Source organism: Thalassophryne amazonica, chromosome 3, assembly GCF_902500255.1.
Source record: "Thalassophryne amazonica chromosome 3, fThaAma1.1, whole genome shotgun sequence".
In the NCBI taxonomy this organism is placed as follows: Eukaryota; Metazoa; Chordata; class Actinopteri; order Batrachoidiformes; family Batrachoididae; genus Thalassophryne; species Thalassophryne amazonica.
This window is the reverse complement of record NC_047105.1, coordinates 32,887,721-32,903,249: the sequence shown is the minus strand read 5'-3', so window position 1 is coordinate 32,903,249 and position 15,529 is coordinate 32,887,721. Positions and strand designations below refer to the sequence as shown.

Sequence of the window (15,529 nt, the reverse complement as noted above, 5' to 3'; positions counted from 1 at the left end):
CGTGCCATTAATCGTAACATGTGGTAACAGGTTGCAGCAGTTCCTGAGGACACCTGACGCCTCTGCCCCGAATCATCACATTCGTGATCAGCGGCCAAGAATGTGTACTTCATGGCATTCGTGACTTGTCGTCGTTATGTGTAAACGCAGCATTAACTACAGTTAAATAGAATAAACACTTGGATTGAGTTAAGCTATTTGTGTCTGTCATTTTGAAATTCTAAAAATAGGTTGCAAAATGATGTAGTTTGAGCTGATGGCCAAACGGTAACTGTGCTTGTGTGACGGAGGCCAGTAGGAGTTGCTGTGCATGTGGTAGTCAATAGGCCTCAATCCCTCGACAGCCAAAGGATCCTCTAGCCACTCAGGGCAGGGCCTGGGTTTTAGCTGACTGGTCAGTGCACCTGCACTCCCCTCCTATGCTGGAGATCATGAGTTTGCATCCTGAGTGGAGAAAGTGTGAGGAGTCAATCACAACACAATACAGAAGCAGAGAGAGTCTAAAGCTGCTACACTTGTTTCCAGTGCAAAAGGTTCCCAGTTCAAACCCCACCTCTGCCCATGTAACATGGAGTTGCGTCAGGAAGGGCATCCTTTGGCAAACCTGTGCCAAATCAACATGCAGATCTGCTGCGGTGACCCCGAGTGGAAAAACAAGGGAGAAGCTGAAGGGACTTACTTACAAAAAGTAAAGGAAACACAACCTGCTGCTAAAGATTTTTAGTTTTTTTTTTTTTACCTTCAGGAACAAAGCAGTTAAATCAACTTGCTTTCTGAGTTAGGTTATTGGTTCATTTTTTTATTTGAAAGAAATCTGAGTTGCTAGTTGTAATGCAAAGTTGAGTCAACTACTCCCAGTAGGTTAGTCAGCGCAACTATCAGGCCTGAAGTTGAGAAAACTTAAAAACCTTTTGCAGGGTTGCTGCCTTACATTTTTAAGTTAACTCAACTTTTATTTTACAGTGTTTGACGTTTTTTCCCTTTCCCTTTTTTCCCCCTTGAAACGTCTAAAAATAATTTGTCCCAGTGCAGCCACCACTAACAGCCCACGAGTTGTGATCTGGTTGTGAGAAAATCAAGCGCACTCTTTCATGGGGGAATATGTACATTCCCCGTAAATGCCACATTTAACTCCTGTCAATCGTCTCCTGACAGAAAGGTCTGCAATGCCGTCTGTGATAGTTGAATAAAAAGTACAAAATATTGTGAAAGAGCCACACATTTTAGTGGGAGATTTTTTTCGCACCAAGTGTCCTCCTGCCAGACTCTGACAGTAACCGTGAATAACAGTCAGCTGCCTGTGCCACGTGTTAACATCCGAGCGTACCGATCAAAATCACTGCACAGACAGTTCAGAGGTTATTTTGGGGATGATATACAGGCATGCAATGAGGAAAATGACTTTGTTTGTTTCGATGATATATTGTTAGTAGATGGGTTTTGTTGAAACCTGCAGTCGTGACTGGTTTTGGATGTTGTTTTTTGGCAGGCAGCAGCCCTCTGCATCTCTGAATCTTTAAGTGTACGTAGTTCCGGACTGCACTGGCTTTCTTCACCCCAGCCCTAATAGAAATGTTGCAGCTGTGACCATATACATGGCTTTGCATGTTTGATAATTCTTCCTTGTGCTTTATTTGTTATGGTGTAGTTGGTTGTGTGGCCAAAGCAGATGGTCACCCCAATGCATCTGGTTTGCCTGAGGTTTCTTTCTGTAATTAAAAAAATGCACGATTGCCAATGTGCTTGCTCAGGGGTGGATAAAGTTCGATCTTACTCTTGTGAGCACCTTCGGGACAACTTAGATCATGATTTTAGACTGTATAAAACAAAAAATTGAACTGAAACTGATGAGGACGGCATAGTCTGAGTTTGCAATCAAGATCCATGTGTTGTGAAGGTGTAGGAACACGGACCCACAACAGGGGGCGTTAAGAACGGACAATGGATAAGCCAAACAGTAACAATTTAATGTTGTGAAGTGCATAACGAATACAGACAAATACAGTTTTGGTACCACAGACAATTATATGTTGAGTGACGTGTGGGCAGGCTTGAGGATAGGAGACGTCCGTCCTGAACCGAGCCGGATCCCACTGGCCCTCACCGCCAACGGATCTGAAGAACCCAGAGCCGCCAAGTCCTGGATCCCCAGGTGGCCACCATCTCCAGCTGTCAGACCTGGTACTGCTGGCAGAGAACAGAAACAGTTTTGATGAGTGTGAGTTCGCACACTCAGTAATCCCATTGTCTGTGTTCTTTAGGGAGGGAGCACCTCCACCTCCAATCACACACTCGTGCAGCTCCTGTCTAACCACTTATCTGGTTGGGGTGTGAAGCGAAGCCGTCGCTGATCACACCAAACTCCAATCCCACCGATAAGCACACCACAGGAAAGCGGCTGCAAAAGAGTTCAAACTAAGACACAGTTTCAGTTTAGCAGAGAATTACCTCTTCTAGTGGCGATTCTCAGCGAGGAGGTGAGTTGCAGTCCGGCCTTTATGGTGAGGTTGAGAGTTGGCTGAGTGACAGCTGGTGCTGATGATGTGTGGACAGCTGTCACTCCCAGTGGCTCCGACGCCCTCTCGGCTTGAAGCCCGCACTTCATGCAGGGCACCATCTGGTGGTGGTGGGCCAGCAATACCTCCTCTTCACGGCCCACACAACACCATGCTTTCATAACTTACAAGACTCGACCATCAGAACTGCAAAAGTGTTGATCTTGCAGATACAGTAGTGTTCAGAATAATAGTAGTGCTATGTGACTAAAAAGATTAATCCAGTTTGAGTATATTTCTTATTGTTACATGGGAAAACAAGGTACCGTAGATTCAGTAGATTCTCACAAATCCAACAAGACCAAGCATTCATGATATGCACACTCTTAAGGCTATGAAATTGGGCTATTAGTAAAAAAAGTTCTCTGCCAGCAGTACCGGGTCTGACTGCTGAAGACAGCGGCCACCTGGGGCGCAGGGCTTGGGGGCTCGGTGTTTCTCAGCTCCGTTGGTGTGAAGGCTGTGTGGGGATCCGGCTCTTCTCTCGCCAGGCGTCTTCTATCGTCGAGCCTGCCCACACGTCACCTGGTGTATGATTGACAGTCCACCATATTGTTATTGTCTGTACGTCGTTGTGTGATTCACAACATTAAATTGTTACTTTTGGCTTATCCATTGTCCGTTCATTAACGCCCCCTGTTGTGGGTCCGTGTCACGACACTTTCACAACAAGTAGTGTGGCATTCAGTCAGTGAGTTTGTCAATTGTTTGGAACAAACAGGTGTGAATCAGGTGTCCCCTATGTAAGGATGAAGCCAGCACCTGTTGAACATGCTTTCCTCTTTGAAAACCTGAGGAAAATGGGACGTTCAAGACATTGTTCAGAAGAACAGTGTAGTTTTATTAAAAAGTTGATTGGAGAGGGGAAAACTTATATGCAGGTGCAAAAAATTATAGGCTGTTCATCTACAATGATCTCCAATGCTTTAAAATGGACAGAAAAACCAGAGATGCGTGGAAGAAAACAGAAACAACCATCAAAATGGATAGAAGAATAACCAGAATGGCAAAGGCTCACCCATTGATCAGCTCCAGGATGATCAAGACAGTCTGGAGTTACCTGTAAATGCTGTGACAGTTAGAAGATGCCTATGTGAAGCTAATTTATTTGCAAGAATCCCCAGTCAAAAGTCCCTCTGTTAAATAAAAGAACGTGTAGAAGAGGTGTAAATTTGCCAAAGAACACATCAACTGGCCTAAAGAGAAAATGGAGGAATATTTTGTGGACTGATGAGTAAAATTTGTAAAAAAGGGCCACAGACAGTTGGTGAGATGACCCCCAAACTCTGAATTCAAGCCACAGTTCACCAGTGAAGACAGTGAAGCATGGTGGTGCAAGCATCAATGATATGGGCATGTTTCTCCTACTATGGGTGTTTGGGCCTATATATCGCATACCAGGTACCATGGATCATTTTGGATATGTCAGAAGTACTTAAGAGGTCATGTTGCTTTATGCTGAAGAGGACATGCCCCTGAAATGGTGTTTCAACAAGACAATGACCCCAAGCACACTAGTAAACAAGCAAATCTTGGTTCCAAACCAACAAATTAATGCCTTGCAGATGTGAAGAAATCATGAAAACTGTGGTTATACAACTAAATACTAGTTTAGTGATTCACAGGATTGCTAAAAAAGCAGTTTGAACATAATAGTTTTGAGTTTGTAGCGTCAACAGCAAATGCTACTATTATTGTGAACACCCCCTTTTCTACTTTTTTTACTAATAGCCCAATTTCATAGCCTTAAGAGTGTGCATATCATGAATGCTTGGTCTTGTTGGATTTGTGAGAATCTACTGAATCTACTGGTACCGTTTCCCATGTAACAATAAGAAATATCAATCACTCAGTCAATCAATCATTTTTTATATAGCGCCAAATCACAACAAACAGTTGCCCCAAGGCGCTTTATATTGTAAGGCAAGGCCATACAATAATTATGTAAAACCCCAACGGTCAAAACGACCCCCTGTGAGCAAGCACTTGGCTACAGTGGGAAGGAAAGGAAATATACTCAAAACCTGAATTAATCTTTTTAGTCACATAGCACTATTATTATTCTGAACACTACTGTAAGTGCAGAGCTGACATTTCCAAATGCCTTCATAAAGAAAAAGGTTTTAAGACATGATTTAGAAGAAGCTGACGATGTAGTGCTCTCAGCTCGAGGAGAAAGGACTCGATGTCTTTTCATCACAAACTGTGATTTAGGATTAACAAGCAGTGCTCCATCTGCAGATGGAGAGGACACATATCAATTAATAACTCAAGACATAAGCATCACGTGCATTGTGAGGGAATGTCAGCTACAACATTTTCACCTGAGTGACTTCAGTGGCTGGAGAAGACCAAGGGAAAGCCCCTGTTTCAGCTGGTGGTGGCAGAGGTGGGGATGGACCAGTTTCTGCCTGAGTGGTTGCCACGTAGGACCCATGTATTTGTGTGGTATGGGCGATGCGTTGATACGTGGCGCCAGTGTATGATCCCGACGGGACATGACCTGACCTGATTATACAGTTAGCCACTTACCTTAGTCTCCGTGCTCCACCGAGACATTACATCTGATTTTTGATGGGCCGATCGTCGTATACTTCCAACAAGAACACAGGAACAGATTTGATGACCACCGGTATCTGCCTGTTTTTGTTTATTTGTAGTTGTCTGTGTGTGTGTGTGTGTGTGTGTGTGTGTGTGTGTGTGTGTGTGTGTGTGTGTGTGTGTGTGTGTGTGCGCACCGTGTGTATATGTGCAATATATTTGACAAAAACTACCTGCTTCAGTCTGTATCTTCCTTCAAAGGCACAGTTTGAGTTTGTGAACCTGCAGTGGACTGTCTGTTTTAAGCTTCAAACCCACAGGAGCATCTCTCTCTCTCTCTCCTGTGTGTGTGTGTGTGTGTGTATGTACATACTGATAAGCCTCATAGTGACACCAGCACTTTGTTTCATTTTTCACTTATCTTGCTTTTTTTTTGGGCTGCCTGCTTTTAATAAAAATATATAAATTTAATTATTACTTTTGACAGTTTGAACTTTTTTTTAAATCCATCTATTTTTTCTTGTTAAGTGAATGACCTGTGCTTCTTCACTGTTTGATTTGAACTCTTGTGTCTTTTTGTCTTCTTGCCTCTACTGGTGGTTGGCTCTCACTGCGGTATTGTATCACTTCCTGTTCCGGAGCACAGCGGTGTTTTTCTGTATCTGTTAGCTGTTTAATCTGCGCAGTTTAGATTGATCTAGTTATCTAGATTACGATTTGTTTCCCAGTGTAATCTTTACGTGCCTTACTAAAGCACTCCTTCTGCTGAATCACCTCTAAATTATTACACATTATTCACTTTGCGTGTTTTAGGAATCCGCTAGCTTAGCGTAGCTACTAGCTCTTAGCCGATTTAGCATGGCGGCTTCTACTGTCTCTCCCGCACTTTTCTGCTCTGGGTGTGAAATGTTTAGTTATTCCTCGGCCTCCTTTAGCAGTAATGGTACTTGTAATAAGTGTAGCTTATTCGTAGCTTTGGAGGCCAGGCTGGGCGAATTGGAGACTCGGCTCCGCACCGTGGAAAAATTCTACAGCTAGCCAGGCCCCTGTAGTCGGTGCGGACCAAGGTAGCTTAGCCGCCGTTAGTTACCCCCTGGCAGATCCCGAGCAGCCGGGAAAGCAGGCTGACTGGGTGACTGTGAGGAGGAAGCGTAGCCCTAAACAGAAGCCCCGTGTACACCGCCAACCCGTTCACATCTCTAACCGTTTTTCCCCACTCGACGACACACCCGCCGAGGATCAAACTCTGGTTATTGGCGACTCTGTTTTGAGAAATGTGAAGTTAGCGACACCAGCAACCATAGTCAATTGTCTTCCGGGGCCAGAGCAGGCGACATTGAAGGAAATTTGAAACTGCTGGTTAAGGCTAAGCGTAAATTTGGTAAGATTGTAATTCACGTCGGCAGTAATGACACCCGGTTACGCCAATCGGAGGTCACTAAAATTAACATTAAATCGGTGTGTAACTTTGCAAAAACAATGTCGGACTCTGTAGTTTTCTCTGGGCCCCTCCCCAATCGGACCGGGAGTGACATGTTTAGCCGCATGTTCTCCTTGAATTGCTGGCTGTCTGAGTGGTGTCCAAAAAATGAGGTGGGCTTCATAGATAATTGGCAAAGCTTCTGGGGGAAAAACCTGGTCGTGTTAGGAGAGACGGCATCCATCCCACTTTGGATGGAGCAGCTCTCATTTCTAGAAATCTGGCTAAATTTTCTTAAATCCTCCAACCGTGACTATCCAGGGTTGGGACCAGGAAGCAGAGTTGTAGTCTTACACACCTCTCTGCAGCTTCTCTCCCCCTGCCATTCCCCTCATTACCCCCATCCCCGTAGAGACGGTGCCTGCTCCAGACTACCAATAACCAGCAAAATCTATTTAAGCATAAAAATTCAAAAAGAAAAATAATATAGCACCTTCAACTGCACCACAGACGAAACAGTTAATGTGGTCTATTAAACATTAGGTCTCTCTCTTCTAAGTCCCTGTTGGTAAATGATATAATAATTGATCAACATATTGATTTAATTTCTGCCTAACAGAAACCTGGTTACAGCAGGATGAATATGTTAGTTTAAATGAGTCAACACCCCCGAGTCACACTAACTGTCAGAATGCTCGTAGCACGGGCCGGGCGGTCGATTAGCAGCAATCTTCCATTCCAGCTTATTAATTAATCAAAAACCCAGACAGAGCTTTAATCATTTGAAAGCTTGCTCTCTTAGTCTTGTCCATCCAAATTGGAAGTCCCAAAAACCAGTTTTATTTTTATTATCTATCGTCCACCTGGTCGTTACTGTGAGTTTCTCTGTGAATTTTCAGACCTTTTGTCTGACTTAGTGCTTAGCTCAGATAAGATAATTATAGTGGGCGATTTTAAACATCCACACAGATGCTGAGAATGACAGCCTCAACACTGCATTTAATCTATTATTAGACTCTATTGGCTTTTGCTCAAAAAAGTAAATGAGTCCAACCCACCACTTTAAATCATATCTTAGATCTTGTTCTGACTTATGGTATGGAAATAGAAGACTTAACAGTATTCCCTGAAAACTCCCTTCTTCTGATCATTTTTTAATAACCATTACATTTACTCTGATGGACTACCCAGCAGTAGGGAATAAGTTTCATTACACTAGAAGTCTTTCAGAAAGCGCTGTAACTCCGTTTAAGGATATGATTCCTTCTTTATGTTCTCTAATGCCATATAACAACACAGTGCAGAGTAGCTACCTAAACTCTGTAAGGGAGATAGAGTATCTCGTCAATAGTTTTACATCCTCATTGAAGACAGCTTTGGATGCTGTAGCTCCTCTGAAAAAAGAGAGCTTTAAATCAGAAGTGTCCTGACTCCATGGTATAAACTCTCAAACTCGTAGCTTAAAGCAGATAACCCGTAAGTTGGAGAGGAAATGGCGTCTCACTAATTTAGAAGATCTTCACTTAGCTGGAAAAAGAGTCTGTTGCTCTATAAAAAAAGCCCTCCGTAAAGCTAGGACATCTTTCTACTCATCACTAATTGAGAAAATAAGAACAACCCCAGGTTTCTTTTCAGCACTGTAGCCAGGCTGACAAAGAGTCAGAGCTCTATTGAGCTGAGTATTCCATTAACTTTAACTAGTAATGAGTTCATGACTTTCTTTGCTAACAAAATTTTAACTATTAGAGAAAAAATTACTCATAACCATCCCAAAGACGTATCGTTATCTTTGGGCTGCTTCAGTGATGCCGGTATTATTTGGTTAGACTCTTTCTCTCCGATGTTCTGTCTGAGTTATTTTCATTAGTACTTCATCCAAACCATCAACATGTTTATTAGACCCCATTCCTACCAGGCTGCTCAAGGAAGCCCTACCATTATTTAATGCTTCGATCTTAAATATGATCAATCTATCTTTGTTAGTTGGCTATGTACCACAGGCTTTTAAGGTGGCAGTAATTAAACCATTACTTAAAAAGCCATCACTTGACCCAGCTATCTAGCTAATTATAGGCCAATCTCCAACCTTCCTTTTCCTCTCAAAATTCTTGAAAGGGTAGTTGTAAAACAGCTAACTGATCATCTGCAGAGGAATGGTCTATTTTGAGAGTTTCAGTCAGGTTTTAGAATTCATCATAGTACAGAAAACAGCATTAGTGAAGGTTACAAATGATCTTCTTATGGCTCGGACAGTGGACTCATCTCTGTGCTTGTTCTGTTAGACCTCAGTGCTGCTTTTGATACTGTTGACCATACAATTTTATTACAGAGATTAGAGCATGCCATAGGTATTAAAGGCACTGCGCTGCGGTGGTTTGATCATATTTGTCTAATAGATTACAATTTGTTCTGTAAATGGGGAATCTTCTTCACAGACTAAAGTTAATTATGGAGTTCCACAGGTTCTGTGCTAGGACCAATTTTATTCACTTTATATATGCTTCCCTAGGCAGTATTATTAGACGGCATTGCTTAAATTTTCATTGTTACGCAGATGATACCCAGCTTTATCTATCCATGAAGCCAGACGACACACACCAATTAGCTAAACTGCAGGATTGTCTTACAGACATAAAGACATGGATGACCTCTAATTTCCTGCTTTTAAACTCAGATAAAACTGAAGTTATTGTACTTGGCCCCACAAATCTTAGAAACATGGTGTCTAACCAGATCCTTACTCTGGATGGCATTACCCTGACCTCTAGTAATACTGTGAGAAATCTTGGAGTCATTTTGATCAGGATATGTCATTCAAAGCGCATATTAAACAAATAGTAGGACTGCTTTTTTGCATTTACGCAATATCTCTAAAATCAGAAAGGTCTTGTCTCAGAGTGATGCTGAAAAACTAATTCATGCATTTATTTCCTCTAGGCTGGACTATTGTAATTCATTATTATCAGGTTGTCCTAAAAGTTCCCTAAAAAGCCTTCAGTTAATTCAAAATGCTGCAGCTAGAGTGCTGACGGGGACTAGAAGGAGAGAGCATATCTCACCCATATTGGCCTCTCTTTATTGGCTTCCTGTTAATTCTAGAATAGAATTTAAAATTATTCTTCTTACTTATAAGGTTTTGAATAATCAGGTCCCATCTTTTCTTAGGGACCTCGTAGTACCATATCACCCCAATAGAGCGCTTCGCTCTCAGACTGCAGGCTTACTTGTAGTTCCTAGGGTTTGTAAGAGTAGAATGGGAGGCAGAGCCTTCAGCTTTCAGGCTCCTCTCCTGTGGAACCAGTTCCCAATTCAGATCAGGGAGACAGACACCCTCTCTACTTTTAAGATTAGGCTTAAAACTTTCCTTTTTGCTAAAGCTTATAGTTAGGGCTGGATCAGGTGACCCTGAACCATCCCTTAGTTATGCTGCTATAGACGTAGACTGCTGGGGGGTTCCCATGATGCACTGTTTCTTTCTCTTTTTGCTCTGTATGCACCACTCTGCATTTAATCATTAGTGATCGATCTCTGCTCCCCTCCACAGCATGTCTTTTTCCTGGTTCTCTCCCTCAGCCCCAACCAGTCCCAGCAGAAGACTGCCCCTCCCTGAGCTGGTTCTGCTGGAGGTTTCTTCCTGTTAAAAAGAGTTTTTCCTTCCACTGTAGCCAAGTGCTTGCTCACAGGGGGTCGTTTTGACCGTTGGGGTTTTACATCATTATTGTATGGCCTTGCCTTACAATATAAAGCGCCTTGGGGCAACTGTTTGTTGTGATTTGGCGCTATATAAAAAAAAAAATTGATTGATTGATTGAATGTTTTTCAGTGTTATCCAACTAAGTGAATATAACTTTCACAGTCAAGTTTAACTGTAAAATAAATAAATAAATAAATCCTATTAATTCAGAACTGACCCTGTATAAAATAGAAATATAATTCTAATACTAAATACGCTATTTTTTTCCGTGTTTTCTAAAGTTCATAGCTTTAATAGTGACTGAATAACTTACCTTGATCTGTGCACGTTATTCTACATCCTGCTGCTCCAACAGCCGCGGCACCAAACAGTTTCCGTGTTGTTTCTCACAGCTGCCATTCCTGAGTATTTTCACATGGAAGTGAAAATTAATTTGTGACTCCCCAAACAGCGAGCATGCTCTCTGAAGCAGCAGCAACATCACATTTCTGTCAAACATTAAAACTGATCGTATGTGGTGAAGCCCTCCTTGGGTTTGACTGGAGAGACTTGGCCAACTGCTAATTGAATGACAGAAACGTGAAAAAATTCACACAGGAACACCTGCGGTAATGTGTTTTATAGCATGGCAGTGCATGTTGCTAAGCTTCTGCTGTTCTGCTTTTAAAGGGCAATCCAACCAGAACCGGAGTATTTTTAGAGTTCTGCTTACAGTGGGAGAAACACAAGCTGCAGCTTTCAGTTGTCTCCATTAATATTTTCGTGCCTGACAATAATTATGTGAGCAGTTTGCTGACTGCCCACTTTTGCTGCATAACACTTGAGATGTGCAAGTGATAAAAATAATATTAATATTAATAATCAGGTCAGGTCTGGGAGCATGCATGATGCTGCAAATCATCTTATGTACCACGCTACAGAACCAACCTGGGTTCCAGATAGAAACCACCCAGGCAGACCGTTCAGTGGCAGCGGTTCATCTCCTTTTCTTGAATGTAAGCATCTATCTGTCACAATCAGGTGAAGCGTGGGTATCCCTTTGGGCTTTACCAGTTGCTGGTTTGATCCAACACTGCCCAGGGAAACGCACCACATGCACTGTGAGGGAACATCAGCTAGTACAGTTTGTCCAAGTGATACGTTTCATCTAATTCTCATTTGATACATCATCATTTCAGCAGTGCCAAAGGATTCTCCATAGAAGTTGAGAACCTATGACCTCTAGTTGTTGCCTGAGGTTGTTGGTTAGTATGCAAGTCTCACAACCAGGATGGGACAGCTAGGAAGCACCAGGAGCCTAATGACTTGGATCTTTGCTCTACTGCAAAGGTATTGACATCACCAAAAAACTCTGTCTAGCAACCTCTTGACACACTGAGAACAAGAACCCAAGGACATGAATGGAACTGCCAAGATAAGTCTAATAGTAATAATGTGAATGAAGCATCACAAAAGCGGCGCAAGCTTGCTCATGGTACAGGGAGGCCCAACAGGAAGTGCCTAATTTTGAGTCCACTGTGAAATAGGAAATGTCAAATGCTGAACACTTCCTGGAGTTACAGCAGATGATATTAATCTGATTTTCATTATGTTGATTTTTTTTTTTGCTGGTATATTTATCCTCTGCAAGGTCTTTGTGTGTCTATTTTATAACCTGAAAATTGCTTCATACACCACCAGTTTTTGGACTAAGGGGTATATTTATTCTTACAGTATATTCTATCAAAGACAGATTTTCTTCTGGTCTCTAATTTGAATTCTTTGTATCTTTCTTGTAGGTCACACGATAGTGTTATGCTTCCAAGGCAACATTGTTTGGAACCAGGTGTTACTTCTTTGGCCAGCACTGTCGACAATGTGGATATGATGTGTTTGAGGACCAGTGGACACTGGGGACCAATAAGGGCAGTAATCACGGACAATCCTCTGGCTGAATGCATTAAATGGACGAGGAAGGAGGATCACATGAGACCACATCTCCAGAACGATTTCTGACTTTAGAGCCAGTATCAACAGCAGCTGTCTCTGAACTCTTCTGGTTACCAAATTCCTCTTTGTATTATAGTTTTATTCTGATGGACTAGAAGACTCATAAATGAAACTATTTAAAAGCTTAAAGACTGGATTTAAAACAAAAAAAGTCACAGTTAAACAATGTGATGTGAACGTTTTGTGTTATTTTCTTGCCACAGGACTCTCCATGCATATCGATGTTGAAGATCTAGTGAGATCATGAGCTTTTCTCATTTATTTAGCCTTATGAAGCAGATATCTGTTTGTTTAGTTTGGTTGAAAATAATCATGTGTTTGGCTTTTTCAAGTTTATTAGGATGTTCAGTCTTTATTTGAAAGATTTGACACAGCAAAAAAGTGATGATGAGACAAGACTAAAATATGTAATAATGATGAATTCACCATGAAGTTATCAGCTATTTTGATGCTATCTGTTCTTTTCAAAGTCTGGTGACAACCATTGATTACTACTGTCAATATTATATCGATAAACCTAAATAAATGGATATCACTGTAGAATATATTGAGATTTTTTGTGCATTATTAGTGCCTATTGTGTACAAGCAAAAATCCATCCATCAGGAATGTATTTTGGTTCCTCCACTGTTCAGTGGTTGTGTGGTCTGAGCATTGGGTAGGGCGGTGGAAACCAGTGGCTTCATTGTCTTTGGTGGTGATGGAAAGGTAATAACATTGATTTTGTGGATGATGCTGTGATCTTTGCAGAATCAGTAGATTCCCTGATTGCAGAACTTAAGAAGCTGAGCAAGCAATCAGCTTGTCTGGGTTTGCAATTGTCCTAGAGGAAGACTAACATCCAGGCTTTCAATGACTTCCTGGACTCCTCTATAAGAATCTGTATGTGACGAAGGTGTTGAACTTTCAGATCCATTCACTTATCTTGGCAGTGACATTCATGTCTCTAGGCCTGGGAGGAGTTCATGAAGTCATGAGGAGGTGTTTAAGATGCCAATATCTTTGCAAAGGATCATTGGAATCATTGCCAAGACTGCCAGTTCAAATTGGATTTATTGAATACCTAATTCAAATCTGTTATCCACGATTGACTGTCCACATTGTTATGACCGGCTCAAAGCCATGACAAAAATGGAGGCCATGCCGGAGTAGTGTGCACAAAATAAGAATTTATTTAACAAAAACAAAGATGAGGTGTGAGTGCCAGCGTCAGTGGTGAAGGCAAGTGTTTGGATGTATTGTGCGTGTATGTGTGCGAAGATGTATGGTATGTGAAATTCAAAAGTGCATGTCGAAGGACCCAGAGCCCAGCAGCAGCACATCAGGACCCGAAACAGCAGAGAGGGAGGAATAAGCAGAAGAACAGGCGGAGTTTTATAGTGCGTCCTCCGGAAATGAGCACCCTGCAGACAAAGAAAAGGGCAGAAACAAACAACCAAATGCCCAGCCCACAAGGCCCAGGGATGTAACAACATTGTAAAGAGCAAGTGACCAGATCCAATCTGTGTGTCTGTGTGGTAATCCTCATTTTCCCATTTTATTCCCATCAGTTGCAATAGTAAAGACATAGCCCCTGCAGGGCATGTGAGTGGGGCAGGAAAGAGTGCGGAGCTGCATAGCTGAAACTAAAAACTGGTCGTCAATGCCTTGTGCTGTCTTGTTCCACTTTCGCATACTGGAGTGGTACGGTATGGTAGCCACCAACACTGTGTTTGAAGCATGAAAACCCATAATGCATCTATATATTAAGCCTCAAACACTCTGCAAGCCTCACATTGGACACACGAGACACATGTACACAGTGGCTGAAGGTAGCTGTTGCGTCGCTGCTCGATATTTGTACATCATGTCTTTGATAATGACTTTTATTACACTATGTTCTGTTCCCGTTCTTTGGACATGATTTTACAGTTTTGTTTGTGCTTTTGTGTGTATATGCCTGCGCGTATCACCCCACATCCTTTCCCCACTGGCTTGTTTAACTGAACAATGGCTGTTACCCAACAGTATGTCCCTGTGGTGTTGAACTTTATGTGATGTCAAAAGATACAGACCTAACAAACCACACCTGGAATGTGATCTGAACATTCAAACTAAAACAGATTTACAGAAATGTGATTTAGATCACATTTCAAACAACCTCAAGAATGAGGTTTGAAAAGGATTTGGAAGTGGAGTTTTGAATGCTCAGATTTCAAACATGGGATGAGATTGAAATTGAATATGCAGATAAAATGGATTTTTACTGGCAGTCTGAACAAAGTACATGTCAAACAAGTTGTTACTTAGGCAGAGTAAGATGAGAAGTACTGTATCACTTGCATTGTGAGTGACTGTCAGCTAAGACAGTTTGGGCATGTGGTGCTTTTCTCTGAGCATGATCCAGCACACAGGTGCCTCAAGGTTGAGGACCATAGCAATTGGAGAAGGCCAAGGGGACGCCTATGTTTCAGCTGGATGCAACAGATAAATAGTTGCGTTTGAGTGGTGATGGACCAGTTGTCTGCCTGGGTGTTTGCCATCTAGCCTGTGTGGTTCTGTGGTGTAGTGGATTCAGCAAAGTACCATCCCACCATGTGCAGCCAGACCTAACCTGATCTTTGCACTCGGTCGTAACACCAGGACTTGTAGCAGACTTAATACAATAAACTGACAAAGAGAAAGAGGGGGAGAACTTAATTAAGCTTGTTTTTATGGAGGAACTCTGAAAATCAGTCGAAGAAGAATGAGGCCAGTGATGAGGCAAAATCTCATTGCACTTTGTAGTAAAAATGAACAGACTTGATGAAAAGCCATCTGGTCCATGGAGAGCCTGATAATTAGATTTCACCTTCATATAACGCTAATCTGGTTCACTTCATCTTCAAAACATGCCATCATCCATGTTAAATTACTGCTACAAATATCACCAAGCCATAAACGTTTTTATTATTCTTTAAATAAAGGAATTCAGATGATGTCCCAGAAGGCACTACCTGTTAGAAATCCTTAAACAGTGGTTAATACCTGTTAATAAACACTAAAAAAATCTCAGAGGGATTCACGATGAGCATGAAGCAGGAAAAAATTAGACTGACTGAAACAAAAACAGCAAAACACATTCCTGTTTACTGAAAGGATCTTAAGGTCTTGGTTGTAGAATTGATCTTGTAACACCTTCAGATGACCTTTTATAGCCCAGAAGACTTAATGTGGATGTAAATATGATCACAAATTAACATTTAAGCATTTTTATTGCACCAGCAGAGCATAGTTTGAGTTTGGCATCTAGGACTTCATGATTCCCTATAGACGTTTGTATAAGGTATTAAAGAGTGATGACTGGATATA

The 15,529-nt window shown here is 41.8% G+C and overlaps 1 protein-coding gene across 1 annotated transcript in view; it reads left to right on the top strand.

The window, feature by feature from the left end:
* Positions 1-12,746, top strand: part of si:dkey-238f9.1 (chemokine-like protein TAFA-2) — a 401,973-nt gene extending 389,227 nt beyond the window's left edge. Inside the window, exon 5 of the mRNA XM_034166015.1 lies at positions 11,989-12,746. Coding sequence (XP_034021906.1) covers positions 11,989-12,000 — 12 coding nt within the window. The 3' untranslated portion in view covers positions 12,001-12,746. The remainder of the gene's footprint in view (positions 1-11,988) is intronic.
* Positions 12,747-15,529: the final 2,783 nt, after the last annotated feature.